General features: G+C 44.3%; 1 protein-coding gene across 12 annotated transcripts; it reads right to left on the reverse strand.

The window, feature by feature from the left end:
• Positions 1-278: 278 nt before the first annotated feature.
• On the reverse strand, positions 279-25,976 carry PHF11 (PHD finger protein 11). 12 transcript variants are annotated; one of them, XM_080375114.1, is made up of 13 exons: positions 24,181-24,297; positions 20,485-20,621; positions 19,478-19,613; positions 17,811-17,918; positions 16,902-17,035; positions 13,734-13,780; positions 12,605-12,661; positions 10,379-10,437; positions 8,231-8,297; positions 6,599-6,721; positions 5,195-5,266; positions 2,129-2,183; positions 279-1,169 (listed from the first exon to the last, which is right to left on the reverse strand). In XM_080375114.1, the coding sequence occupies exons 3-13, from the start codon at positions 19,583-19,585 to the stop codon at positions 1,118-1,120; spliced, it is 882 nt and encodes a 293-aa protein (XP_080231240.1). In that variant the 5' UTR covers positions 19,586-19,613; positions 20,485-20,621; positions 24,181-24,297; the 3' UTR covers positions 279-1,117. The 12 variants fall into 12 exon arrangements, 7 of the variants coding, with proteins under 7 accessions (XP_080231240.1, XP_080231239.1, XP_080231245.1 ...); XM_080375113.1 differs by lacking the exon at positions 2,129-2,183 and having other exon boundaries at positions 19,478-19,588; positions 20,503-20,621; positions 24,181-24,295; XM_080375119.1 differs by lacking the exon at positions 2,129-2,183 and having other exon boundaries at positions 20,503-20,621; positions 24,181-24,295.
• Positions 25,977-26,134: the final 158 nt, after the last annotated feature.

The raw sequence follows: 26,134 nt of genomic DNA on the forward strand, positions 1-26,134 counted from the left end.
TTTGGAACTTGTTACTTTGTGCTTATTTATTTCCACCTCCATGCAGAACAAGCTCAAGTTACAAACTTTTACTAGTCAGGGAGAGAGTAATGGCTCTTTCAACAGGATGGTGCTGCAGCCTCGCATGACAAGTGGTGTTTGATATCATCATTAGAGCACTGGATCACTCGTGTCCTGCTCTACTTGCTACTGTAGTTAAACTAGCCCCTGGTTTAGCATAGCTCCTCCTCAGCCATGTCCCACGCCCAGTGGGGCAAGTGAGCATGACAAGACACAGCTTTCTTAAAAACATTTTATTTCATTAACTTACCCTTTTGTAGCTAAACAAAGCTTTTCTGTATTCATACAAATTTGTAAGACTAAGCACATGGAAGCCATATCCTTTCTTAATGGAGAAAGGAAAACAGGCCATTGTTTGATCACATTGTTGAAACACATTGTTTAGAGTATGATGCCCAACTATCTCTGTTCTGCCTGCAAACACTGTTTCACCACTGCCATTACAGCAGAACTAGTTACACATTAAGCAATCAGGAACCACTTAATTAAAAAACCCACAAAATCCTGTTTATAATTCAGAAGGCTTCATTGAGTGCAAGTTCTGCTAATTCATCTTCTTTGGAAAGCCAAAGCAGCAATGTGATCCTTAAAACATCACTGTCTGCGTGTGGCTACCGCACACAGTCAGAAGAAGGCTCCCACAGTTAAAGTGACTTTAACAAGTGTTCTGTGGCAGATGATGCTCCTTTGTCTTTGAGGAAAAAAAAGTCTTCATCAGAGGGTTTTGTTGAGCTTTAAAAAAAGCTAAATTTGGTGTATAACACTTACTGATCCATAGTAAAATTTAAAGAAAGGGACAACTTAAAATTATTGCAACAGTGAGGTATAAAAATGAGTAAAACACTCACTTCTTGCTTGTGTCCCTGTCTTGGGGGGGGGGGATTACTTAGACACTGACCAGACGTACTCTATGGTTTCTATCATTAGAAAATCCTAAGTACTGACACCATTAACAGACAGACTTGGGGGTTATTCAGACATCGTACTAGATGTACTAGCGGTGTTCTCTGGGGTAGGAAGGACAACTTCTTTTAAGTCCTGCAGTAGCTCAATCTTGTTATCCAGTCTTTTTCTGCTTTCCAGAAGTTCCTGGATTTTCTCCTCTGTTCCTATTATGAAAAGGAAAGGGATAAAAGCTTTTATTCATATGTAACTGTTATTAATTCATGTGCAATTATATTAATATGTGCATATATATATTAATGTTGTATGTGCATTAACACTGCAGGGGCTACCAGTGCTTAGTTTCACCTACAGTGAAACCTCTGCCTTTCCAAAGCAAAGCCTTTAGCCTAACAGCCTGCACGCTTGGTCTCTTCATAAAGAGCCAGACTGTGTGTTGCATGAAATGAGACCAGCGGAAGCATCAAAAGAAAACACTTGGCTGTCCATATGCTGTCCTCTCAAGACTAGCCACATTATACGTTTAATTTAAACTGTCACAGCAAATATAAAAATTAGTACTTTAGTTACTAATCGAATGTTGCTTGGCCTGTGAGCTTTAACAGTTCCATTTTCAGAATCCATTTGTATAGGGGCTCTTCCAATAAAGGTGCATTTTAAATAAAGATAACATCTCTGAATTAAACACTTGGAGCAAATTTACAAGCCTAATGGATTCTAGCCAACAACAAGATTAAACATAAAAAGAGATGGTTTGGACAACTATATTCAACAGCTAGAGTCTCAAAAACACAACTCAAGAGCATTTAATGTTACTGCTTCTAGCAAAATAGTTACTGCCAGTGTGCTGATGGGATTTAATCAAGTTGTTGACCCTCTTTGCAAAACCTTGCCCGACTGTGTTTCTGCTCCTCCCTACCACTTCCATTTTTCTAATGTTAAAGACTGGTGAAATTAGCGAGAGCTCAGTACACAACTTGCTGGAATTCAGAAGCGTTACCATCACCTTACATTGTTAATTGCAAGTTTTAAATGAAGTGCTTGCTTAGTTCAGTAGCAAAACACACAGAAGCATCAGTGACCTCTGAGCAGCATTGTTAGCCAGTGACCAACAAAAAATCAGAATTAAAATTTTAGTAAGAAGCACAAGGTGTTTTGTACAAACCTGAAGAAAATTCTCTCTTTTTGTGGGGGGAAGACATTGAAGAAGGTCTCCAAAGCTGTAATAGGCAGGGTGGGGAAAGTAGCTCCAGACATTTACCTCCGTTTATTCTGAGTTACAGAGCCTGAACCATCCTCAATGGTTATACCTTTTTTTTTTTTCAAAAGCACCTTTGACCTTCTGCCTCCCTCTGCTTCTTCCCGTTTGTTCAGAAAGCCCATCACTGCTGCTCTTTGTGTGCGTCCTTGGATGATTATGTACATGCGCACTCTTTTGTAACACATTTAATACATTACCCAATGAGCTTCAGTGTGGATGTAGAAAAGGGGCAGCCAGAACAACGGTGGTGTCCGCTGCCTGTTGAAAATTTTGGGTAGCACTTCATTAAAAGAGGGGCTTGCTGCCTCACCCTAGCTCTGACAGAAAGCAGATGACCCCTCTGCTCTCTGCTTTCCTCTGCAGTCAGGCAGTGCATATATCTGACAGCACATCCCATCCCTGTCCCACCACGGTCTGTGCCCACTGTTTCACTGTCAGCGCAGCTGTTGACAAGACAACTGCAACGGAAACCGCTGTCTTCATTGCCTGCCCCAGGCAGCCTTCCTGGCGTTCCCATTTGGTATCAAATCTCTGTGGTTCAAAGAACTAGTACGCACATATTTCAAGAAAAAGCTGGACACATACAAGTGGGAGCCGAAGAAAGACCACTCTGAGGATATTTGGATACGAATCAATAAATAATCAGAAATAAACAGAACAAAGAGCAAACATGACAGCTGCGTTCGTGTATTCAGCACATGGGTGCCCTACAGGTGGAGGACATACGGCTCCATTCCCCCTCTGCTGAAAGGACATGGCAGAAATTGGAACAGCCCAGAGAAAGGTATCAGTGATCCCAGAGAAAGGTGTCAGTGATGGGAATGACTGGCCTGTGGGATCGATGCCACAGGAAGGCAGATAACAGATCAGGAACCTTCCACCTCATGCAGATGACCTAAAGGGACACAATAGGTATTTCTGTAAAACCAGGAATGGCCTCAGGAACGAGGACCTGGAATGATCACACGACAGTTTTAAAATGAAGCATCGCCGCCTTTGTCTGCACAACCGAATTGCAGAATTCACTGCTACAGACTCCCTGAAAAAAATGCTACCAAGGAGCTAAAAAGCTACTGCACAGGCTGCTGCCCAGCAAAGAGGAGATTAAAGGTGACTGAGGTATCGCTCCAAGTGGGACACACCACAACAGAACAGAAGACAAAACTAAAGGAAGTCACTTTTCTGTGAAGGAAAGAAATCTGAAACTGCTGTTGAGGCGACAGCAGGTCCAATACGAAAGTTTTAAATGCAGTCAAGTTTGCAGTAAAGCTGCATGCTGCTGCCAGATAACTGTTTATCCCTATATATAAAGGGGATTTCAAAAAGCCCTCTCAGCAATTACAGCTCAGAGTAACCTTGCTGTGCTGATGCCTGAGGCTTTAGAACACGTTTTGCGTGATGATCCAAGTAAAAAAAAAGATAAAATGAAAGAATGGATTTTATGTAAAGCAGGTCAGATGACCCAAAATCATTAGTTCCAGGAGAAAGATCAAAACCAACACAGTATTTATACTAGTTCTACTTTATCTAGTCCGAGATTTTATATGTCATCACAGAGACTTGCTACCTAGAGCATGGAAGACAGATTAGGACAAAAAAAAACCCCAACCAACCAACCAACCAAAAAGAACAAAAAAACCCACCACAAAACAAGAAAAAGCTGGTGATTTCCTTCCCTCCCTACAGTTTCACTCCAAACTAACATGGTTTTCACCCCTTTCTCACTGGTTCACTTCAAGAGCTCCTCTTGGCTCTGTTTTGGAACCAAGCTTGATGGATGTTTTTGGTATTGACCTTGAAATTAAAAGTAAGCTGATGGTATCAGAAAAAAAGAATGTGTGATACCAGAAGAACTGAGCTGCTCAAGTAGTGGGGAATTGGAGAGGGGACAACTTTTACACATGAGAATCACATGGTTGTGTGCCTGTAGGTGCAAATACCAAGAATTTCTCCTGTAAGCTGAGAACAGGATGAAGTAATTGATGCCGCTGTGAAGAAATGTGTGTGATCCAAGGCTGGCTGTGCCACACGAGGAGTTTTGAGCAGAGATGTTTTAATGCCCTCAGATGAGGCACTGGTGGAACCTTATGCCAGATAACTGCAACACCAGTCGCTCTCATTTCCAAAGGAGGAATTTAAATGTGAGAACAGGAGACTGAAGAGAGGAACCTGGCTTTTTCAAGTGAAGGGAAAACACCAAACATTAGCAAACATCACCTTCACATGCTGAACCTCAGTGTTACCTAATTAAAACCCATTTCCATTTTCACAGGGACAAATCTAAAGCAGAAATTAGAACAAGGCCACTAACTGTTAGAGGGAAATAGAAGCAAGAGACTTGCCTATCTGAAAAAGAATTTTAACCTTGTTGCTTCCAGCAGCTGAGGCTGGAGTCCAAGCCCCAGAGTTTCCTTCTGTACCGGTGGACCCAAGCAACTGCTCCTGCCCTTGTTTTCATTTCACTTGGAGCATTTGCAGCTTGTTTTTCAAAGCACACTACAGTTGCCATCAGGTCCAGGAAGTTCTGCTCATGGCACTGAATGCACCTAACTGAAACACAACAGCCAGTCTAGACAGAAGCAGAGCTGTAACGCAGGCAAGCTGCTAATGGGAGGCGCTGAGAGGGAAGGGAAATAAATAACCTGCAGAAACAGGATGGGAGCACACCCTGCGGGAGAGGGAAGTTCCTTGGGGGCAGAGACCCTCTGGTCTTCTAAAGCAGTGGAACTGTGACTCGCCTCCCCCTTCAGGTCAGCCAGCCAGATCTAAGGTACTGTCATACTGACATACTATAGAAATATCTAAAGATTCAGGTAGCAATGCCTTTTACTCAATTGCTTATGTAATATTGAGAAAACAGTTCCTTGGAATTTTTATTTTAAATGGTCATTGTATCAAAATGCTCAAAAGAATAACCTCAATGCGAAAACCACACCAACTGCTAGTGTTCTAACAGCTTTTTTCACGTACCTGAATGAATATTTGTCAGTATATTTTCAAACAGTCCACAGTCAAAGAGTGACATTACTGTCTCTTCATACTCTATGGAAAGAGATAATCTGATGTAATATAACTGAGTAAAAGTTTACAGAACCCTCACACTAATGCAGAGCCCCACATTAGAAGTAGCGCAAAACAGTAATTATTTTATATCACACTGATTGCTTGAAGTTTTAAGATGCCTTCCTTCCCATAATTTATACTGAGAAAGAAGGACCGATTTTTCAGTTCTGCCTTGGTTTTAGTTTCATACAGAAAATAGGAAAGGGGACCTGCCTGTAATTCCCTTTTTGGGTCTGCACCACATGAACAGTCCATTTTAAAAAATGAGCAATATACTTAAGTCATATTTCATTCCACCATGTCAGGACTGTTGATGGCAGGGCTGACCGTACCAATTCCTCTTGACAGATCATGTGACATGTGGAACAGAGCTATCCCTGTTTGATGTTAAAAACCAGCCCAGAATTACGCCTCAATTTCATAACTGAGGCTTCCATTAAAACAAAATACAAAACACCTACAGAGAGTTTGCACGACTGTTAAGAGGTATGCTTAATGGTGAAGCCTTTGAACCTCCAACATATCCCCGACTTGGTTACTGCCTCCAGCAGCTGCTGTCATGTCACACACAAGCTGCTCGTGAGGAAGATTTAGCTAGGTAGGACATTTCACCTTGCATGCATCTGCTTCAGTTACTTTGCATAAATTAGCAGTCTTTATCCAAAGGTATTGTAAAGGCTTTTTAAAGCCGGGAGGACAACAGGAGAGGAATGCTTGAAATTTTCTTTAACTGTGTTGTGGGCAAAACAACAATGGTCTTGGAGGATTCTAATCCAAAGTGCTTCATACAAGCTGATACTTAAACCAATAAAACCCCCAAATACACACTAACAGTTGACAATGAAGGTCTAACTCATCATCCAAAGACCTAACATGTTCATACTCAGGGATTTTTCCCTCAAAAGAGAGTGCTGATATTAACGGATAGTTGGTCCCTCTTGTGAAGCTGTAAGAACAGCACAGACCAAATAAAACCTTCTGTTTCTCTTCAGGAACTCTCTCTTCTTTAGTGCCCAGGAGAAGAGGCCTGGCCAAACCTACCTATGTTTATGCCAACAGGTAAAAGGTGGCTTCAGAAATTCAAGTTAGAAGGCCTTACTAGAGCATGCTGAGTTGGCAGCTCTTCCCCTCTACTGACACAGGTATACCAAAAAGTACTCACTCTCCACCTGCTGTGCAGCTGCAGACATAAGACAGGACCCAGTCATTTAGCATGACAGAAGTATCCTCAGGAAGGTGACCCAGGCCCGAGCGCCTGGCACTCAGATCAGTGTTTCTGCTGAGAGCAGAGTCCTCCGTGGGTCTCCATACCTGTTTCTGAAGTGTTGTCATCCATCAGTTTTTCCTGTGCCAGGTGAAGCGTGTCCAGCATTTCTTCAAATATGTCATCCAGAAGCCCCGCTTGCTTGCATTTCCTAAGGAAGTCTATTCGGACTGTTAAAACACAAAACCACACTCTTACATAGAGGTAATCTGCAAAGTGGGCTTTACTTGCTCACTTCAGAAACTAAAACTTTGGATGAAGTCCTCTTTGCAGTAACAAATACGTATGCAAATCTCTGGCTGCTCCAGCTACCCACTCAGTCCTTTCCAGTGGGAATAAAAACGTGGTCAGGCAAACATAAGCATTTACTGGGCGTAAAATTACCTAAGCTCTAAATTTGGCTTTAGTCATCAAAAGCAAATAAAATACAACCCTAAACGCACCACTCCTAAATCCTCCTTATGCCCCCTAGTATAGGAAAGCGTTTCTTATTGGTAAGAAAATTAAGGCTCCAAGTGATTTCACTCCAAGTGATCCAGGCATTAAACTTGTTTATTACAGCCCATTTCATATGCCTACTTTGTCAGATTTGGATTGCTAGAGAAGTAACTACCTATTTTTTCCTCATCTCGGAGCAGCAGGTCAGTGACAGGGTTCAGTTCAATGGGCTGTTCAAAAGGAAAGCTATCAGACAGCTCACAAAAGTCCGCCGGTCTCCATTAAAAACAATGCTACTTTTTACTGGAGACACTGTGAGAAAAGAAATGCCATTTCACTTTCGCTCAACACCCTACAAGTATTGCAGAATTCCATATAGGTTCCCTGTTCTTTAGAGTGGTAGTAAAAAATCAGAAAAAACCCATCAGGCAGCTACCTACTGTTACACCACCATGCCCATATACTACGCATAGCCATGGGAAGGTGAATAATCACACCTTCCAAACTTCCAAGCAACAGCGTAATCCGGACAAACATTTGCAGCAGGACTCTTGGGGCAACATGAAAACTGCAGAGCTGAAGGATGGGTCCAGCGGCTGATCTCGCTGTTGTAATAGCATCTTTATGCAGTAAAATACTATATTGTGTCAAGCGCCCAATTCAAAAGGTAAGATAAGCATGCGGTGGCCGCAGTAACAGTAGCAGCAGCGTTTAGCCAGCCCCATTCCTACCCAGCAAGCTACAGAGCTCCTCTCTCAGTGCTGGGCTATCCTTTGGCCCCCTCTCCTCACAGCACCCCCTCCGCTGAGCCATCCAGGGCGCTGCCTGGCAGAAATGCACCTCTGCCCTTCAAGAGGGGCTCAGTGCAAGGAGACCGAGGTGAAGGAGGACCGATTCCCTTTTAAATTCCACTGTACTGACATAGAGGAGGTGGGGGGCAGGCAGAGGCACCCACTGGCACCACCAGAGAGCAGGGGCAGGCCCAGGTGAATTCACCGGCTCGCATCACACAGCAAGTCTCAGCCACAGCACAGATTTGTTTGCTGCACAGTTGTTAAAACCTGCACAGTCATTCCGCAGATCAGACTTCTGCTCCCTTGCCAGAGCTTGGAGAGTCAGTCACTCGTCTCAGGAGAGTAATACACGTTTGCAGCATTGCTGCTATCAACCAGCTCCAAGCTCTGAACTTCAACGTAACAGACCACAGTTATCTCCTAGCTGTTCTATAAAGTGAGGCGCACCTTTATGCCTGTTGTTTTTCCTTTTTAGTATTTGTAAACTGTTTTCTTCTGCTGTCTCTTCTGTGCTCTGTAAGAAAATCAAAACAATGTATTTTTACACCATACTGACATTCACAGCTTTGTTTTCATTATCTTACCCCTGTATTAGCAGAAAGTTAAAAAGCAGCCCATATTTCTGTGAATACAGTCAGCTTCTCTGCACAGCTCACGATATTCTTTTCCAGACATTTCATTTTTAAAAAGGGAAGCAAAAACTGCTTCAAAGCAAAAACTCTTTAGGAAAAGCCCAACACCTGGGACACCACCCTCCTTAATTACTGCATTTGCAAACAGCACAGATGTTAACAAATGCCTGCTGCTAACTCCCAGTGTAAAATACGTTTAGTTCCCTAGACCTGATGATGTCATACTAGAAAGGATTTGAGAAGAGAGGGGGAATATTTTTCTTTTCCTTTGGACAGGACACAGTTATTTGCTGCTGTTCCATGTCATACCAGAGTACTGCAATTCTTAAGCTCTGTCACAAAACTCCAGCAGTGTAAAAATGCATTGCTTACACAACTGTAAACAATTTATGCTGCATCGAAAAACACTGGAGTCCTCTCAGCTTCTTATTTGCAGTGTCTGCATTGATTTCCAAGATAGGGACCACTGGAGAGCAGCTGAAACAGCACATCAATAGCATGGGTAACAGATCAAATGAATCTCGGTTACAATACCAGGAACGTAAGTGGATTTACTGCTGAGAAACTCTTGGAGACAAATAACCTACCCTTATGAGAGTACGCCATGGTTTAACCCTGGCCAGCAACTAAGCACTACATAGCTGCTCGCTCATTGCCCCGCAGCGGGATTGGGGAGAGAATCAGAAGGGAAAAGTGAGAAAACTCATGGGTTGAGATAAAGACAGTTTAATAGGTAAAGCAAAAGCCGTGCATGCAAGCAAAGCAAAGCAAGGAACTCATTCACCACTTCCCATGGGCAGGCAGGTGTTCAGCCAGCCCCAGGAAAGCTGGGCTCCAGCATGTGTAACGGTTACTTGGGAAAAGAAACCATCACTCTGAACGTCCCCCCCTTTCCTCCTCCTTCCCTTCAATTTCTACACTAAGCATGACTTTCTGTGGTATGGAATATCCCTTTGGCTAGTTCGGGTCAGCTGTCCTGGCTGTGTCCCCTCACAGTTTCTTGTGCCGCTCCAGAACGCTCGGCAGGGCCCAAGAAACTGAAAAGTCCTTGACTTAGTACAAGCATTACTTAGCAACAAGTAAGAACATCAGTGTGCTATCAGCATTTTTCTCACACCAAATCCAAAACACAGCACTGCACACTAAGAAGCTAAAACTAAACAGCTAAAACTGTTTCAGCTGAAACCAGGACACAGTACTACACAAAAGCTGCAAAAGATCATCCACGTCCCCTCACATGACCTGTGAAGGACTAAGTTTTCCCCAAGGAAAGCTGTATGCTAATTCCTCTAGAAAGGGGAAATCCTGACCCCCCCAAGAGTCAATGGGAGTTCCCATGCATACTTCTGTGGAGCCAAGAGAATCGCCTCAAAACTTAAAATAAGCTGTATTTACAGGCTAACAGCCTCTAAACCAACACCCCCTGCAACCAGAGGGATGCTCTGCTTGATAGCTCCTGAACCCTTGGTAAGGCCGCTTTCACCAGCAGAACTGAGAACTGCCTGACCTGCCAATGAAAATCTGCCACGTTTCCCACAAGCACAGGCTCACAAAACAAGTAAGTGCCCGTTTAAAAGGCCAAGTGACTCATCAAAAGCTGTTTTTCATGGAAACCGTGTCAAGCCCTAAGCAAATCTGAGAGAAGTAGCACTTCCAAAGAAAAGGAGCCCCCAAAGGGAAGCTCTTGCTGATCATGTCAAGATCACAGCCACCGAGTCAGTCTGGTTCAGAGGTTCCTATCATATTTGTGTCACATTACCCAAGGGCAGCATTGCTCTGCCCTAAGCAGCTCCAAACCCAAACAGTTCTGTTTTGACAGAATGACAAGATCAAAACAAGGCAGCTGTAAAGGAAAAGTTATGCTTCTGTGAGGAAGTCTCTTGCTGAATACACTGCCAAAATACTTCACTTTATTGTAGCAGATGCAGGTTTCTGTTTTGGAACTACTTAAATTCAGAATTACCATTTGTTCCGTGATGGTGGAAGATTTCGATAGGTGTCTTCTCCTCTTAGTAGCTGCATCTAGGAATCAAGAAACAACAAAGTAACCAATGCTTCAATCTCAGACTGATGATTTCACATCATTCAACTTATCTTTTTTTCCCCAAAGAGCTATAAAAGTGAGGCACTTTGGGTGGCAAAGTAAGAGTATGTTTTGGCTTTCCCAAACACCTGACATTTCAGTGGAATTCACATTATTTCCATGTAAGAAAAATTACAAGCTTGAACCATTAGGAAGAATCACTGTGGTATTAGAACTTTGCCTTTAAACCAAGTATAAAGTGACCCTAGTTTTTAACGTAAGATTTTTGATTGTGGCAGAGAGAATCAGAAAGGAAAAGTGAGAAAACTCATATATTATCAACAGATAATACAATCAAACAGATTGATTATTCTCCCCAGCAGTAGCAGTACCTCTAGGTGGTAAAAACTTCAGGCAAATTTATGAAAGATGACCACTTTTTCCCCCAGTAAATTCTTGTTTGTGTTAGTACACCCTCAAAACTAAGCCTACATAAAGAATTATTTTAAGTGTCCCAAAAGACATACAAATTGCATTCGGTTTTTCATCAATATAATGACCCTCCTAGAAAGCCTCCAGAAACAATTTGACTTGTAAGTTGGCCATCATATTATGCTACAAAGTGGTTTTAGTGACGTGGTATGAGATCTCCACAAAACCATCTGCTTTCACTCTGTCCTCTCTAGCAGCCATGCACCAGCCTCTCTCCAACACCCTAACTGGCAGCTGCTGAAAACAGCTACATCACAAGCAGAGAACAATAACTCTGGCGAGGAAGACATGGCAGGAGCAGAGAAAGCTAGTGAAGAGCACATCCTCCCACCCAAACCTGAGGGTTTTAAATGCAGTGGGGTTATATGCCCCCTTCCCGTTTAACTCTACATCCTTTGGGCAGCACTGAGGTTCTTCCTGTTAGAAATCACCCTATTAAGAGGAACAAGGAGTTACTGTTGGTACAGGAAGGCTGTTGAAAGAAGTTGGGGTTTTGTGTACCGGTGCTGTACATTTGCATTTTTCATGGCCTGAAAGGAAATCATAACCTCTCACTTCGTGTGTTATAAAGCTGGATGGCCTAATTTGGGGCAGCCTAGGAGATGCTGCTGTAGGCACAGTGCTCCTTGCTGTCTAGCATGACATCTTTGACCTGTGGTAGGATTTTCTCAGCTCTTCCTGGTATTTGCTGTAGGTATGCCTTACAAAACATGAGGAACAGTCCAAAGGCCAGCTCAGCTCTTACTGCTCCCCACAGTGTTCCCCACTCTCTTGCATTTGTCAGCCTTCACTCTGGGCACATCCAACATTTCCAGTTAAGTGGAGGTTAGAGCCTGTTTCCAAGTCCAAACTGCCCTTCCGTTTGTGCTGCACAGAGCTGCAAGGAGAGCTTCTTGCCCCTTAAGGCACCCTATCTCCTTCCAATCACACAGCAAAGCCCTGACATTTCAGCACAGGAATGTTGTCTGGACCAAGAACAAGGGAATGTTCCTTAACCCCATTTTCTCCAAGCTACTGGGGAAAACAAGCCTGGAGAGGCAGCCCTTTTGTGTCAGCTCCTGCTCCCACACAGCCCAGCACTGGCTCAGACTGCCCCAGAGAAACAGCTGAGCTACTTCACCCGAGTTGGATCCTGAAAGCCAAAACTCTACCATGGAGCCACAGCGCTCCCATCCCAGCCTCTCTCGCCCCCCACCCTGTGCAGACCCGCAAACACACTGGGCACAGGTGTCCCCTGCCTGCCCAGGTGGGCCAGGAGTGGGCCTGACAGAGTGCCTGCTGCTTCAGCCAACTCACCAGCAGATACCCACGGCTATTCTGAGCGTCACGCATACATCTGAGAGCTGCTCTCATGGGGCACGGGTAACCAAGTGTCATTGACCCAACTCAACCAAGTGTCATTGACCCGACTCTCACAGCTACTCTCTCAGAGGCGGGAGAAGCTCGTTCAGGAAGCGGGGCAGACACTGCCAGCAGAATCCATTTACCACTCATAAACAGAGTGTCTCCAAATGAAGTGCCTCTGGAAGATCTCCTCTAGGAAAGGACTCTCTTCTCAGCAAATGGACCATACATTGTATATGCAGCACTTGTTCAACCTCGTAAGATTTAAGCCATCCTCATGAAGGAGGTGGTCTATAGGGCTGGACCTAATACCTTAATCTCATCTCATACCGGGAATGAAGCAATCCTGGTCCGGTCTAGTACTTGGGCAGCAGACCACCTGGGACCCTGGATGAACCAAACAGACTGACAACTATTAGACCACAGAAATAAAATTAATTAATTTTCAAAAGGGAGGGGACGTCAGGTCTCAGAACTACAGATAAATAGAAAGCAAAACTACTACGTGAAATAAGAAGCTGCATTTGGTTAGTGAACCGCAGCAATATCAGATGTTAAACGGACCGTATGTCTGGCTAAGACAGACCCTATGACTGCAAGTTTAAATGATAATCACCTAACCCACCCCTTGAGGGGCATCAGGGTGGAGCCACACTTTGCCAAGAAGATTGGCCAAAGTTTGCTAGACTTCAGTGGGAGCACACCACTCTTGGCATTAGTGCTCACCATTCAACTGAGCTTAACTTCAAAGAAAAGGGCAGTGGAGGACCCACTCTGTTTTGAGCAGGACCGTATACATTAGGTTAATGAAGTCAAAGCTTTGGTTAACTCAGTGAGATTCCTGACTACCTCTGAACCAGCAAGGATCAGGACTGCCAAATTAAGCTGCACTTCTGTAGCAAAGGAAGCAATCCTTAAATGAGGGTTGTATAACCCTTCTGTTACACTTAAAAAGCTCTTTGGGATCCTTCAGAATGAAAGGCCCTATTTAAAAAACTACTGCAGTCAATACAGAAAATGCAAATGTGAATGTTTTAACATTAGGTAAAAATCCCAAGATGACCTCTCCTGTAACAGCCCTCTTTTCCTAATCAAGTGCAAGCTTGTGCATCAAGCCACCTTTAGCGTGGCTCTCCCCTCTCACATGGATCTTACAAGCTGTTTGGGCTTACCTGCCCACACTGAGTCAGAATAATTCCATGAAGGATCAGGTCCACAGTGTTTACATCAGTTTTGAGGGAGATTTGGGGAAGATTAAATAGAAACATTTCCTATTTCAAAAAACCTTCTCAATTTTTGTGCATATGCATGGATCTCAACCAAACCACTCCTGCAAGATTAGAAATCCACCGCTCAATATAAAGGCGGAGTAACATTTATTTTGTTCAAATGAGTTATTGACTATAGGATGCAAACTTTTAAAACAAACGAAATCAATGAAGCCATTAAAGAAACTCACCATAGTGATTGGTCCTATTGCCTGGGTCATGTTTTGGGCAGAACACTCTAAAATTTAAGTTCAATTTTAAGAAAAAGAGAAAAAGTATTAATAAATATATAAACAGAGTTATGCTGACTGATTTTAACAGATATTTTCCCATCTTTTCATTGAACGTAAACTGAAAAACGCTTAAAAAAATTATCAGGATTTTTGTTCAGCATTACCCACCTATGAAAGCGCCTGCTGTAAAGTCACATACATGCACAAGCTTGTATTTGTACTTTCAGAGCCTCAGTGAACTCTGAACACCAAAGCTCTGAATTATCAGTTCCATTACCCCACTCTGTTTCGACCTGCTCACTGTTCAAATCCTGAGTCAGACACATTTTATCTGATGTTGCAGTCACTGTGGCAGAGGTACTTTTATTGAAACTCCTTATTAGAATGAGATTAATGCCGTCAAGGTGAAATACCAGAGTACTAATACTGCTTGATCATAGCTACTGCAGTTCTGCCCCGTTGCCCTGTACCACTCAGGCCAGGTCCAGAACCTTTTCAGACGTATCTGCTTACCAGTCAGCTTGAATTTATAAGCCCTGCACGATGTGCTGGCCTAGCCACACAGCACTGCACCAGTTACTTGCTTGGAGATCTCTGTGCCCCTTCCTTTCCACTGCCCAGTGCTGATGAGGTGGTCCCCAAATCCTGAGGAAGCAGGGCACCTTGTTTGAGATCCAGTAGCTTAAAGATGCTCAATCCATTTGTTCCTTAAAGACTTTATTAGTATGTGAGATGGGAATATTCTCTCTGGTTCCAGAAGAGCAATGTGAATTCCATGGAAGAGGCAAAAGGTAACAAATACAGCTGGAAACATTCCTTATCTTCTGAATACAATAATGTGTAGAGAATGTGAACCAGCTTCTATAATATGCCTTTCTTACAGAAGGATCCCAAATCACTTTTTAAGCAAAATTGCCCTGTCAAGAGTGTGGTTTAGCTGATCTCTTCATTACAAACCTATTTGCCAAGACTAATGCTCAAGTGTTTGGAAGCAAATTTTAAAGGGAACTGCATTTATTAGGACATATTCTAATTATTGTCATTCTTTTATTTTAACAAAATAGAAGTACTGACCTTAGAAACACAGTCTGTTCCCTTGACGAGCCAGCTTTTTTTCAGGAAACTTCATTGTGATGCACAAAACCCCAGATTTACACATGCCTAAGAATCCAATCAGAAGGCTACATACTGGAGACACCTTATTTACATTCCTCGCTTTTTAATATTGCCCTTCGGAGGTTTGTTTTTTCCTCCTCTCCCTTTAAGTCTACTGTTTCCCAGTTAAACATAACCTTCCTAAGTACAAGAACATCATACGAAGAACAGATAATACTTTTTACTACTCAGGCCACTTTATTTGGAAGCACCTCTCTACTATCATTTTTTGCAAGATGGCAGTACAAATTACACTTATTTCCTCACCTCTGCTCTTATCAGCCACCTTCATAGCAATGTATACCTTCTCTTTTTGATCTGCTCTGCTTGTTTGGATAATCACTGCTCATCATCACAACGATGGCAACTCAGATTTTAAAAATGCCAGCTCTTTCTCTCTCGAAGGAATCCTCTCTTTTTGATATGCCTTTCAGTATATTGTATTTCACCACAAAAAAGTGCAGTGGGCCATCAATCCACGTCCGCTGTTTTTCAAATCTTGTTTGTCTTCTCTCTAATAATTTCAGGCTTGTTACAAATTTTGTGCTTTATTTATGCCACTGATACTGTGCATAAGTCTTTGGGTTCAAATCCCTGAAACCTGCGTCTCACCACCTTTCTCTAATCCGGTCCTTTTTCACCTCCTCCATGCAGGTTACTATAGCCTGGTTTCCTGCATTTCTATATATGATAAGCAACTAGTCTCACAACTAGTCTTCAAACAGTGACTCAATACGAGGCATTTTTAAGGCTCCCACTTCTAAACCTCCAAAGTTACCAGCTCAGAAAAACACCAAACCAAACTATATATTCAACCACTTCTTTACCACTTTGTATCTGGACTGTTATCGTTCCCGTTCATCTTTCAACATCTTGAGAGGCTGGTCTTCTTCAGCCTGAGGTATCCTTTCTAAAGCTATATAATGAGAGCCATTTATTCTGCCATCATAGAAAGTTTCCATCTTCCCAGTTACACTCTTTCATGAGCTTTGCAGACTCCCGAAGATTTTATAAGCATGAACTAAACGTATCATCTTTGCTATAAAGCTGGGCTTACAGCCTTGCAGGAAGACATACTTATTTTGGACCGAGAGCCCTAGTGAAGCAGCCAGGAGTGCCAGTGTTTTGACACAAAAGGACCCATCTTGCACTGCTACCAAGGACTGCACTAGCCCACTACTCCCTGGAGCAAGTAGCGATTGGTCCAACAGATTAATCTAAGACTAACATGGCCTGTGATCTCTTTGGCCTTGCGCAGAAACAGACATCAAGGGGTTTTTGCACCCCAGACTTTACTATAACTTCAGCACTTCAGTCCCTAAAGTCCCAGTTTCTCAACCCCTTCATCTGCATCCTCCAAACAACTCGTTTCATCTACTTACTAACAGCAACGCAGGCAGCCCGACGGCAGTGGACAGCAGGACTAGCATGACTGGGACAGAAAATTTTCTTCAAGTCTGTTTAATCATGTTAATGCTAGCAACGTACTTGAAACATAAGAAGGTCTTTGGTGACAAGGTTCTCTGCTAGCATATGGTGGAAAATTACCAGAATTTGCCTAATGTGAACAGATTTACAAGTGCTATAGCCTGCTCTGTGCTCAGACCACATTTACTGAAGCTTCTGAGCCAAGAGAAATGGAGAATTTGAGCGACATTAATAAAAATCTTGGTCCTTGAAGACTAGCTACATAGCCAGTAAGGACTGACTTCCACAGTTTTGGCCTAGTGATCTTTCAGGTGTGTTGCAGGCTGAAACACTTAATAGATTCTTTCCCACTACTGTGATGCTTTCCTGTGAAAGGAAAACATTTCCGCTATTGCTTGTAAACAGAGGATCAAGCATCACTTTAACAGAGAACATATCTCTTTTTAAAAGAAACCTTTTAAAACCACACAATTTTTAAGTCTCTCTTCGTGACAACACCACAAAAAACCTGACAACAATGTTAGAAAATATTAGGTTCAATACCGGTAGACTCCATTTACTTCATCCGTTTCTATGGCTGCGTCATCACAGAGTGCGCAGAAGTAGTGGTAACTTCTGCGGCAGGCTCTTTCCTCACATCCCACAGTGGCTCCTTTCTTGCGACAGAAGTTGCACACCTAGAACAGGATGAGGTTTAGCAGGTAAGCATTACAGACAGCTACTGAAAATCTTGCCATACAAGGCAAATACTATCCCCTGTGGGAAAACCAAATCTTTCATTGCAGGTCACCTCTGTATAACTCATCAGACAAATTCACTCCTGCAAACTCCTACCCTGCTCATTATTTCAGCCACCTTTTTGCTGTCTTACCTCTATTTCATACTGATGAACTTGTAAAATTATAGAAAGAGCCATGTGAGGGCACTGGGTGATGCTGCCCCAGCCCACCCCCTAAAATCTTGCCCAAGGTATTTCAATACCTATTGGTATTAGTGCTTGTATTTCTGTTTTCTAGGCTAACTTGGTAATGAACAGAGCTCCAACCCAGGATGTAAGGGAGGAGTGCAGCTGAAGACAAAACCAGTAAGAAAGTCTCACATAAATAACCTACCTTTTGCTAAAACCAGAAGGTGTTTCCCTCTACACTTATGGATTGCATAATTTTGTTTCAGGTACTAGCTTTACAAAGTCCTTTACCAAAGCCTCTTAGGAAACTTAAGGCCTTAAAAGGCCAGAAAAGCCAACACATTTTAATACAAAATGTACTAAATTTCACCAGATATAATGTCAAATCAATGTTTCCAACTCTAAATCTGTAAGTTACCTAATCTTAGTAGATCAGAAGGACCAAGCACTTTTCTCCACACTTTTTTTCCAAGCATAAAACAGGCCAGACAACCTTCAGTACTATGAAATAGGACTAAAAGCAGATTCAGAAACAAAATCCTTACCAGCCGCTTTCCTCTCTTGAGTTCTTTCAACACTGATGCCACATCAAACCTTATATCCAGGTTATCCGGGTTATACTCTTCAGATTCCACAAACCCTGAGGAAAACAACTGAAGACAAAAGAGATGATATTAAGAATTAATACAGAGACTGAGTCACCAGTGCAGAAAAAAGAAGGGTTCTTCTTGCGCTTGCCCTATCAAAGAAGGTTAATTTTTCTGTGTTTTTTTAAGAGGTTTCACCTACATTGAACAAGGAGCTGTGCTTAAGCCTTTTTCCAGTCAAAAGAAGTTCCTCTGTCTATATAGGAGATTTCACATGACCTGACGGTGAACTAAGAAAAGATAAAAAGGTGAGAAAGTGAACTTAGTAAGAAGTGTGAATGATGAAAGTCTGGAAGTCCAGGCTGCCCAAAGCAAGGAGGAAAAGCTCTTCAGCTGACACACTTCCCTTGTTATCTGCACAGTTATTCAGCCTTATAGCTGGATGCAATATTTCTCTGTAAGATGCTGACACCAGTTGACTGCATGATAAACCTTGTACAAAGCCTGGGAGAAACCCACAAAAAAAATGTATACATGCACATTCAGGCCACCTTAATTCCCACAGAAGTGCGGAGCCATCACAGTAAGCGAGGCAAGGGAAAGTTCTTAGTAACTTTTTTCGAATCATTATATATAAATTCAGCTGGCAGACACAGTCTGTGTGCTCAGAATGTCATAACAAACTGTGAAAAAACCCAAACAGCACAGAGAAGCTTAAGGCAGAGAAATTAGTAAAGTTGTTGCGGGGGGGTGGGGTGGGGGGGCAGGGCTCGGGAGCCGGGGAGGAGAGAAAGGAGAGTTTCCACATTGGAGCAGCATTGCAGCCCTAACAAAACCTGTTTCAAACAAAACATCCAAGTAACACTGTAAAAGAGATATCAGAGGTTTCTGAAACTGTCTGCTAAAAAAAAAATAATAAATAAAGATGTAAACCTAAAACCTACAAGAATAAGAAGGCTGAACAGCGAAAGCCAAAATACTGTTCCAGCAGTAGATGCATCTCCTGCACTAAGCAACCCTCACTGAAGGGAGAATATTGCATCTGTAATTGATTCTGCCACAGAGATCCCAGAATAAAGGGGAAGCATTCTGACAGCAAGAAGAGTAAATACATTCTACCATCACAGCATGCTTAAGGGCTTCACAGATATTTTTATATAATCAACTTCTGGTATTTTTATTCCTTATTTTATATAAGGCATAGACCGGGAAGTTTTTTACCTTGATATGTCAAGTGATGTGAATATTTTCCTGCAAAGGTTTAAGTAAGTACACAACTTTCTATAGTCTCAGAAACCTCATCCAATTTAGCATCGCAAGAACACCTATTCCTACTGCTAGACCCTATGTGTGTCTAGAACCACGGATCTGGAATATGAAACACATGAAAGCACCACAAATGAACATGTCCAGCTCTGCAGCCGTGTACTCCCCCTCTCCAAAATTCCGGCCAAGTCCTGCTGCCTTTTCATAGCTTTTCAATCTAATACAAGCTTGCTGGTTTGGTAACCAGCCTTTTAATTCAGACATCATTGTGCAGTCAAAAATAGACAAGCAGTGGAAACTTCCCCTTTAGCCCTTCTTCTTTATTCCTTTTAGGTACTGACCAACCAAAAGCCACTCACCAGACAATCCTGATGAGCTGCAACATTTTGCTCTTTGGCAATATACATTACAGAACCAGCCTCCCCTTCTGAACAAAATGCACACGTTCTTCTCACCATCTTCGCCATTATCTGGAAAACACCTAGAGTAGGAAAACTGGGACAAAACATAAAGCAATTGCTGCAACTATCATACACCAAGCAGGAAGAACAGGGGAAAGCAAAGCTTACTAGCACTTGTCCTCCAGCTGCTCCTTCACCTACATTCCCTGAACCTTGGAGCTTTGCTCCTCCCACAACAACTACTAGTTGACCGGGCAAAGCCTGCTCTTGGGACAGCAGTGGGATGGAAACCAGCTTGCAGGAGCTCCAGCAGTTAGAGCAGGAGGAAAACTGCTTTATTTCCTCTTGTAAAGTCAATAACAAGTCATAAGGGACAGGTAATACAAGAATTTTCAAGCTTGCTCGGCAATATCTGCTCCAATAGGCCCAAGGGCAGACCAGCAAGTCACGCCCTAGATATGAAACCCCTTTTATTTGGAGGAGGTCAATTATTCATAGCAGTGCTTTCCTAAAGCTAGTTCTGCCACATGTGGGTCTGCAAGTCAACAGAGGAATGAAAAATAGCTGTCCTCAAACCTCTCAGTGCCTTCCAGGAATTCACAGAAAAGAAGGAAGAAACGCTAATTCCATACTGTAAAAATGATGTAGCAAAGAAGCGTGGAGAGGTCTGCAAGTAAAAGGTGGCAGAAGCCAGAAACAGAAACAAGAGATTTGAATGTTCTCTTTTAACGAGGTGAAGGGCTAACATGCTACAAAATTTTCTCTGTACCCTGGGATTTACCCCATGGACAGCTCTTCTATTTTTCTGGCCATATCCACTCAAGTTCTTACTCACGCAGCCTCTCTTTCCCCCTCAGAAGCTGCAAAATTTTAAGGACTGCTACTTATCTCACAGAACAGTCTAAATGCTTCTGGAGAAGCCTTTACCCACATCCCCCACCAGTACAGAGCATCACACCACATACTAGTAGCAGAAGTTTTACTTTGCTTGTAGTTTCTGTGCAAATCCACTGCAGAAATCTTCAACAACTTCCTGCTTCTACTAGGTGTGGTACTCCAAACTGCCCTTTGCTGGAGACGTCACCTCTGACAGCACAAACTCCTGTAGGAAAAGGGTAAGAAAGGACTGCTTTTACTTTCAAAAAATAAGAAGATTTGAAGTTAAATTATTATAGTGAGAGAGAGGCAGTAAGGTCCAAGTACAAAACAGGCAGGAAATCTCACCATCCAGCAAATCTCACAACCTTTCTGTGGCTTTCAACAGCCAAACTCTGTTTTCATTAGTTCCCATCTCCTTCCCATAAAAGGGAGGGGGTAGTCTCAAGTGAGAACACCACCAGAATGGAAGGGGATTATTTTTTTTTCCCTCCTCCTCTGGCCCTGCCACTGAGAATTTACTTATTCACAGCAAGTCACTGTGCCTCCACACACATCTATTTTTTTTTTTTACCCCTATCCTTCTATCTCTTGTAAAGAAGGAAGGGTAGGGACTGATTTTCAATATCTATCTATGCAGTGGCCATCACATCAGTCTCATAACTTAAGCATTAAATAAATATAAAAGTATAGAAATAGAAAACAAAGACGGAAAGAAATTAAAAAGCAGATCAAGCTAGACTTTGAATGGTCTAGAACTCAGGAAAAGTTCTCTGCAGCAAGCTAATACCTGGAATCCATGCAAGATACATAGGCCCTGCCCAGGCCCAGTCAGAGGATTCAGCTCCAGGGGCTCTGGGAATTTTGGAGTAAGAGGCTAAAGGTGGAGTCTACAGTCCCTGGTGTTCTTGCAGGCTAAGGAGAAATCCTGGTGCTACAGGAGAACGGAGGACACTCAGTCAGTCAGCCTTGGGGTTACTCCAGCACCTTTGCAGGAACCTTGAAGCGGTGGAAGGACAGCTCTTGACTTAATTCTCACAGCAGAAGCAGCCAGCCTGCACCCACTGCCCCATTTAGCTCGGTATCCTGTCCCACACAGGAGCACTGCTTCGGCCCTGTGCTCTCCCCCAGCCTTCTGCTACAGATGACTGCCAGGTAGAAGATACTGAGCTAAACAGGGCAACGGATCTGGCGGGCTGCTCTCAAGCAAAAAGGGAGAGGCTAAGGGCATGGTTCCAGTTCCAGTTTAATTACATTTTGTCTAAACAATCCCTTAAGCTTGCTGCTCACGGATTCCATGTGACACCCCAGGATCTATCTGAAAAGGGAAGAAATCATTGCTCCTTACTCAGTTCCTTCAGTAACACTCATGACAGCATATTCTTTCTCCTACTGTCTCTTTTTAAAGTTGAAGAATCTGAAACTATTCAGTTGTTCCTTGTACAGAAGCTGCTCCACATCTTTGATCATCCCTGTCACCTCTCAATCCCTTCTCTACTCCTGCTATGTTTCAAGAGGAGCAAACGACATTCAAAAGGGCGGGCTATAACTTATAATATAAAGTCACAGTGGCACGCTGTATTTTTCTCTTATTTTCTTAATAATTCTTTATATTTCAATCACATTGAAGACCACTTCTGAGCATGGAGCTGACACCTTCATAGAACTACACATTACAGTCCCCCAGATCTCTTTCCTAAGTGGTATGGAGGGCATCAGCATTAGGATTATTGCTCAGACACATGCATAATTTTCCACTTATCTATGCTGGATTTTCCCCCACTATTTCATAGTCCAGTCACTTGCTGTCACAATGTCCTTCTGCAACTCTTCACAGTCAGCTTTCACTTTCACTGCCACAGAAGCAGACTATGGGAACCTAAGATGCCTAATTAGTCTATAAGAGTTGGAGGCCCTTACACTGTGGTGTTTTTTGGTTTTTTTGCAACAGTGACAAAACGGAAGAAGACAGGAAACGAAACAGAAAGTAAAAAGGGACAAAACAAAAAGTAAAAAAGGACAAACAGTTTTGGCAAGTGCACAAGGATTTCACCATTTCCAAAGAAATCTTGCTGAAATATTACCAGTTGTCTAATTCTTTCCTCTCCAGAATCAATTCTGAAAGCACCCTTGCACGTAAATACATGCATTTTACACGGGAAGAAACGTAAGGCACAGAATATCACTTGGCATATCTGTAGGAGAGTAAGGAAAAGAACCCAAGTCTCCTGACTTCCCAGTGTGCTACCACAACCCACTGCCCTAGCTCCTGCCCCACTCTCCTTTTCACCCCAGTACAGTGAAGGATTTGATCTATTAAAGTAGGGGGAAAGAATGAAATTACATGCCTGTTACCCCACGCTTACTGTGTCCTTTATTTACACTTTGTGGGGAAAGAAACACTGCCTGTCATACATTAGCTGGGTATGACCTACGCAAGCCCCCTCCCCACTCTCCCCCAAGTCATTAGCAGCATAAACACACCCAGCCTTTGCAAGGCTTTCACAACAAAAACAAAAATACCTGTATTTCTGATTACCTTTCACTTGCTACAGGGTAAATACTTTTGAGGATATATAAAAAATTTTTTTCTTCAGAAAGATATACTTTGACATACGAGAACCAAGTAATGGGGGTGACTGAAGTGTTCCTCATTAGATCTAAACATTGACCTGTTCAAAGGCTCACAGAATGACAGACCGGTTTGGGTTGGAAGGGATCTTTGAAGATCATCTAGTCCAAACCCCCTGCCATGGGCAGGGACACCTTCCACCACACCAGGTTGCTCAAAGCCCCATCCAGCCTGGCCTAGAACACTGCCAGGGATGGGGCATCCACAGCTTCTCTGGGCAACCTGTGCCAGTGCCTCACCACCCTCAATGTAAAAAATGTCTTCGTTGCGTCCAATCCTCTTTCAGTTTAAAACTGTTAGCCCTTGTCACAACAGGAGCTGAGAAAAACTCTCAGTCTTTTTTACAAGGCCCTTTTATATTGAAAGGGCATAATAAGGTCTCCTGGGAGCCTTCTCTTCTCCAGGCTGAACAACCCCAACTCTCTCTGCCTGTCTTCATAGGAGGGTGCTCTGACCATTCTCACAGCCCTCCCCTGGACCCACTCTAACATGTCCATGCCTGTCTTGTACTGGGGAGCCCAGAGATGGAGGCGGTATTCCAGGTGGGAGATGTTTGGACTTGTGTCCTTAGAAGTTCTCAATCACTCCCTGATGCACTTCACAGAGTAACACCTTACCCTCTACTAACACACTGCTTCCAGCATCCTAAACACAGCAGTGCCATGTTTTAAGGCTAATAGTTATTACCTTGCTACAACCCCACTATGTGCCACACGGCAGAACTTGAGGAAGAAGGATGCGGATGTACTCTCCACTGATCTGGACACCTGAGCGCTGAGGCGGGGCTGGGATTTGGCCTGCTGAGGTGATGTCTTCCCTCACGTCCCTGCGCTTTGAGGCCTAGCAGGGCGAGCTCTCACCTGCCTAGGCCTACCTAGACTCTGAGCCTCCCCGGGCGGCAGCCGCCCCGGGAGGCTCAGGGCCGAGGCAGGCCCAGTCATGGTGGGGAACCTTCAGGACAACGGCCTCCGGCACTGAGGGAAAATCGGGGTCGCCCTCACAGCCCCTCCCCCAGCCCCACTCTCCAGCAGGGACCATTTATCGTGACTTGGGGGGGGGGGGGGGGGGGGGAGGAGGGAGATGGCTCTGAGGGGGCGCTGAACACCGGGTGGCCCTTGTTTCCCCCCCGCCCCGTTCCCGCAGTGAGACTTACCGCGGGGCGGCGGGAACCATCCACTCCCGTTCCGCCCTCACCGCCCGGCCCGCACGGACACCGCAGCCACTTCCGCACTCGCTCGGGCCCACCCCCCCCCCCCGCGGCAAGTCTCCCGCGCGGAAGTGGGCGTGCCCAGCCGCCGCACAGCGCATGCTCAGTGCGCGCCTGCTGACCCCCGTGCGGAGCGCGTAAGGGAGCGGGGCGCCGCGTGATGCATTTCCCGGGCGTTGATTGGCTGCGGCTCCGGCGTGGAGGGCGGAGGGGTGGGTGCCGGTCACGTGGCGAGGGAGCGGCGCTCGGCCCATGCCCCGTGCCTTTGGGCGTGGCGATAGCGAGGACCCGGGTTCGATACCCGCGCCAGGCAATCCCAGCGGCAGCCGTCGGGCAGCCCTTTCTCGCGGGATTTCCCTACGAGGAAGGGAACATCCTCCATCCTCCCATTCGTTGTTGCAAGTCCCTTAACCACGGGACAGGACGCCAGGTGAGGGGCCTAGTAGGGGCTGGGGTGGTGATTAGCGCCCAGTGCTGGCAGGGTGATACCTTATCAAGCATCTGATCCAAGAGATAGGCAGGAAAGGCCAGGAAGTCGTGGTGGGCCTCCTGGTGCCTCTGTTCAGTCGGTCCCTCCGTGGGGAAGGAGGTGGTGGCTGCAGCGTGCTGGCTGCATGCCCAGCCACGGTGGTGCTCACCCAGAGCACAAAGGACAGGACGGTCCTGTCCCTGTGTCGCTGGGCAGCGCTTCCCCTGGTCAGGAGGGCGATGCCAGCCTTGGCCTCAGGCTGTTGGGGATACAAGACCTCCAACTGCTGAGTGGTTCTTCCTTGCTTGTAGGCCTCACTGTTCACATAGGTGATCCCCTCCAGCTGCCCCTGTAAAGAGATGGCCGGTGTGCACCAGCTATGCACTGGGCAGATGTGGTACAGGGAGAAGCTTGCTGCTTTGCAGCTCTTAACACGCACCATCGAGAGGTTTCCACACCCTGCTCCACAATGCTTCTGAAAGCTCTTTGAACAGCAGTGACCCAAGGCTTGAGGCAAAACCGTATCAGCAAGACCAAGCTTTAGGCCTACATGAAGTTCCTCTGCCATTGTGTGGGGTAATTAAATAAACCCGGATTTCCACCCCCATACAGCTCACCAGCCACAACAGGCGTGTTCTGGCCCGGCAGCAGGGTGCACCAAACACAACATGGAGGTTTTTAAGATTAGCTCCCCTTACCAGCTAGAGCAAGCTTTGGCTTTTCAGCACTGCTGGTGTTATTCCAGCTGGTTTCCCAAATCCCTTTGTGCCTGCCCAGATGTAGCATTTCAGAGCTAAGATCAGCCCCTGTGTGGAGGCTTGCGATTAGATTGTATCTATTAGCCAGATACTGCTATGCAACACCAATCCCACATCTGTTATATAGATGGCACTCAAACAAGTCAACTGAATTCAAGCACCCTTAAAGGTGCCAAAGTCTTAAACTATGGAAATTTTCCTAACACAAGTATGTTCTTCAACACAGGAAAATAATTCTCTGTGGAGAAAAAACCAACTGCAGATCCCTTGTGATCTCTTCTTCCAAGCCCTGCTCTACAGAGCTGTAGAGTTCTGCTGAAATAGGTGGAGCTGGAAGTTAGTGCTCAGTAATTTTCTGGCAAAACAAAAAAAATCACCACCACCACCACAAAAAAGTTATCAGTGTAACATGCTCCAGTCCAGTTTCTTTTATACCTATGCCATAGGTGATCTTCAGCTGTCTTTGCATTTGTATGTTCACCTCTGGCACTAATGTTTATTTCCCTGTAGGTCATGGAGACCTTACAAGTCCTCACATCCCTACTGTCCTTCTGTTGGTACTGTCCTGCTCACCACAAGAAAGTCAAAAACTTCCACACTGTGTGGCTGGATGACACCATTTCACAGGCACAAGGTACGACCCTGAAAAAGCCTAAATTGGTTTCAGAATTCC

This window comes from Falco punctatus, assembly GCF_963210335.1.
Source record: "Falco punctatus genome assembly, chromosome: 2".
Classification (NCBI taxonomy): Eukaryota; Metazoa; Chordata; class Aves; order Falconiformes; family Falconidae; genus Falco; species Falco punctatus.

Bases quoted from the DNA above. Each gene is read 5' to 3' on its own strand.
- PHF11 (XM_080375113.1), bottom strand. From the start codon at position 19,585: ATGGCGAAGATGGTGAGAAGAACGTGTGCATTTTGTTCAGAAGGGGAG. The intron at 8,298-10,378 runs GTAATTCTGAAT...ATTTTCTTACAG, and splicing joins CCACCATCACGGAACAAATG to AGCACAGAAGAGACAGCAGA. The intron at 5,267-6,598 runs GTATGGAGACCC...CTCTTTCCATAG, and splicing joins TGACAACACTTCAGAAACAG to AGTATGAAGAGACAGTAATG.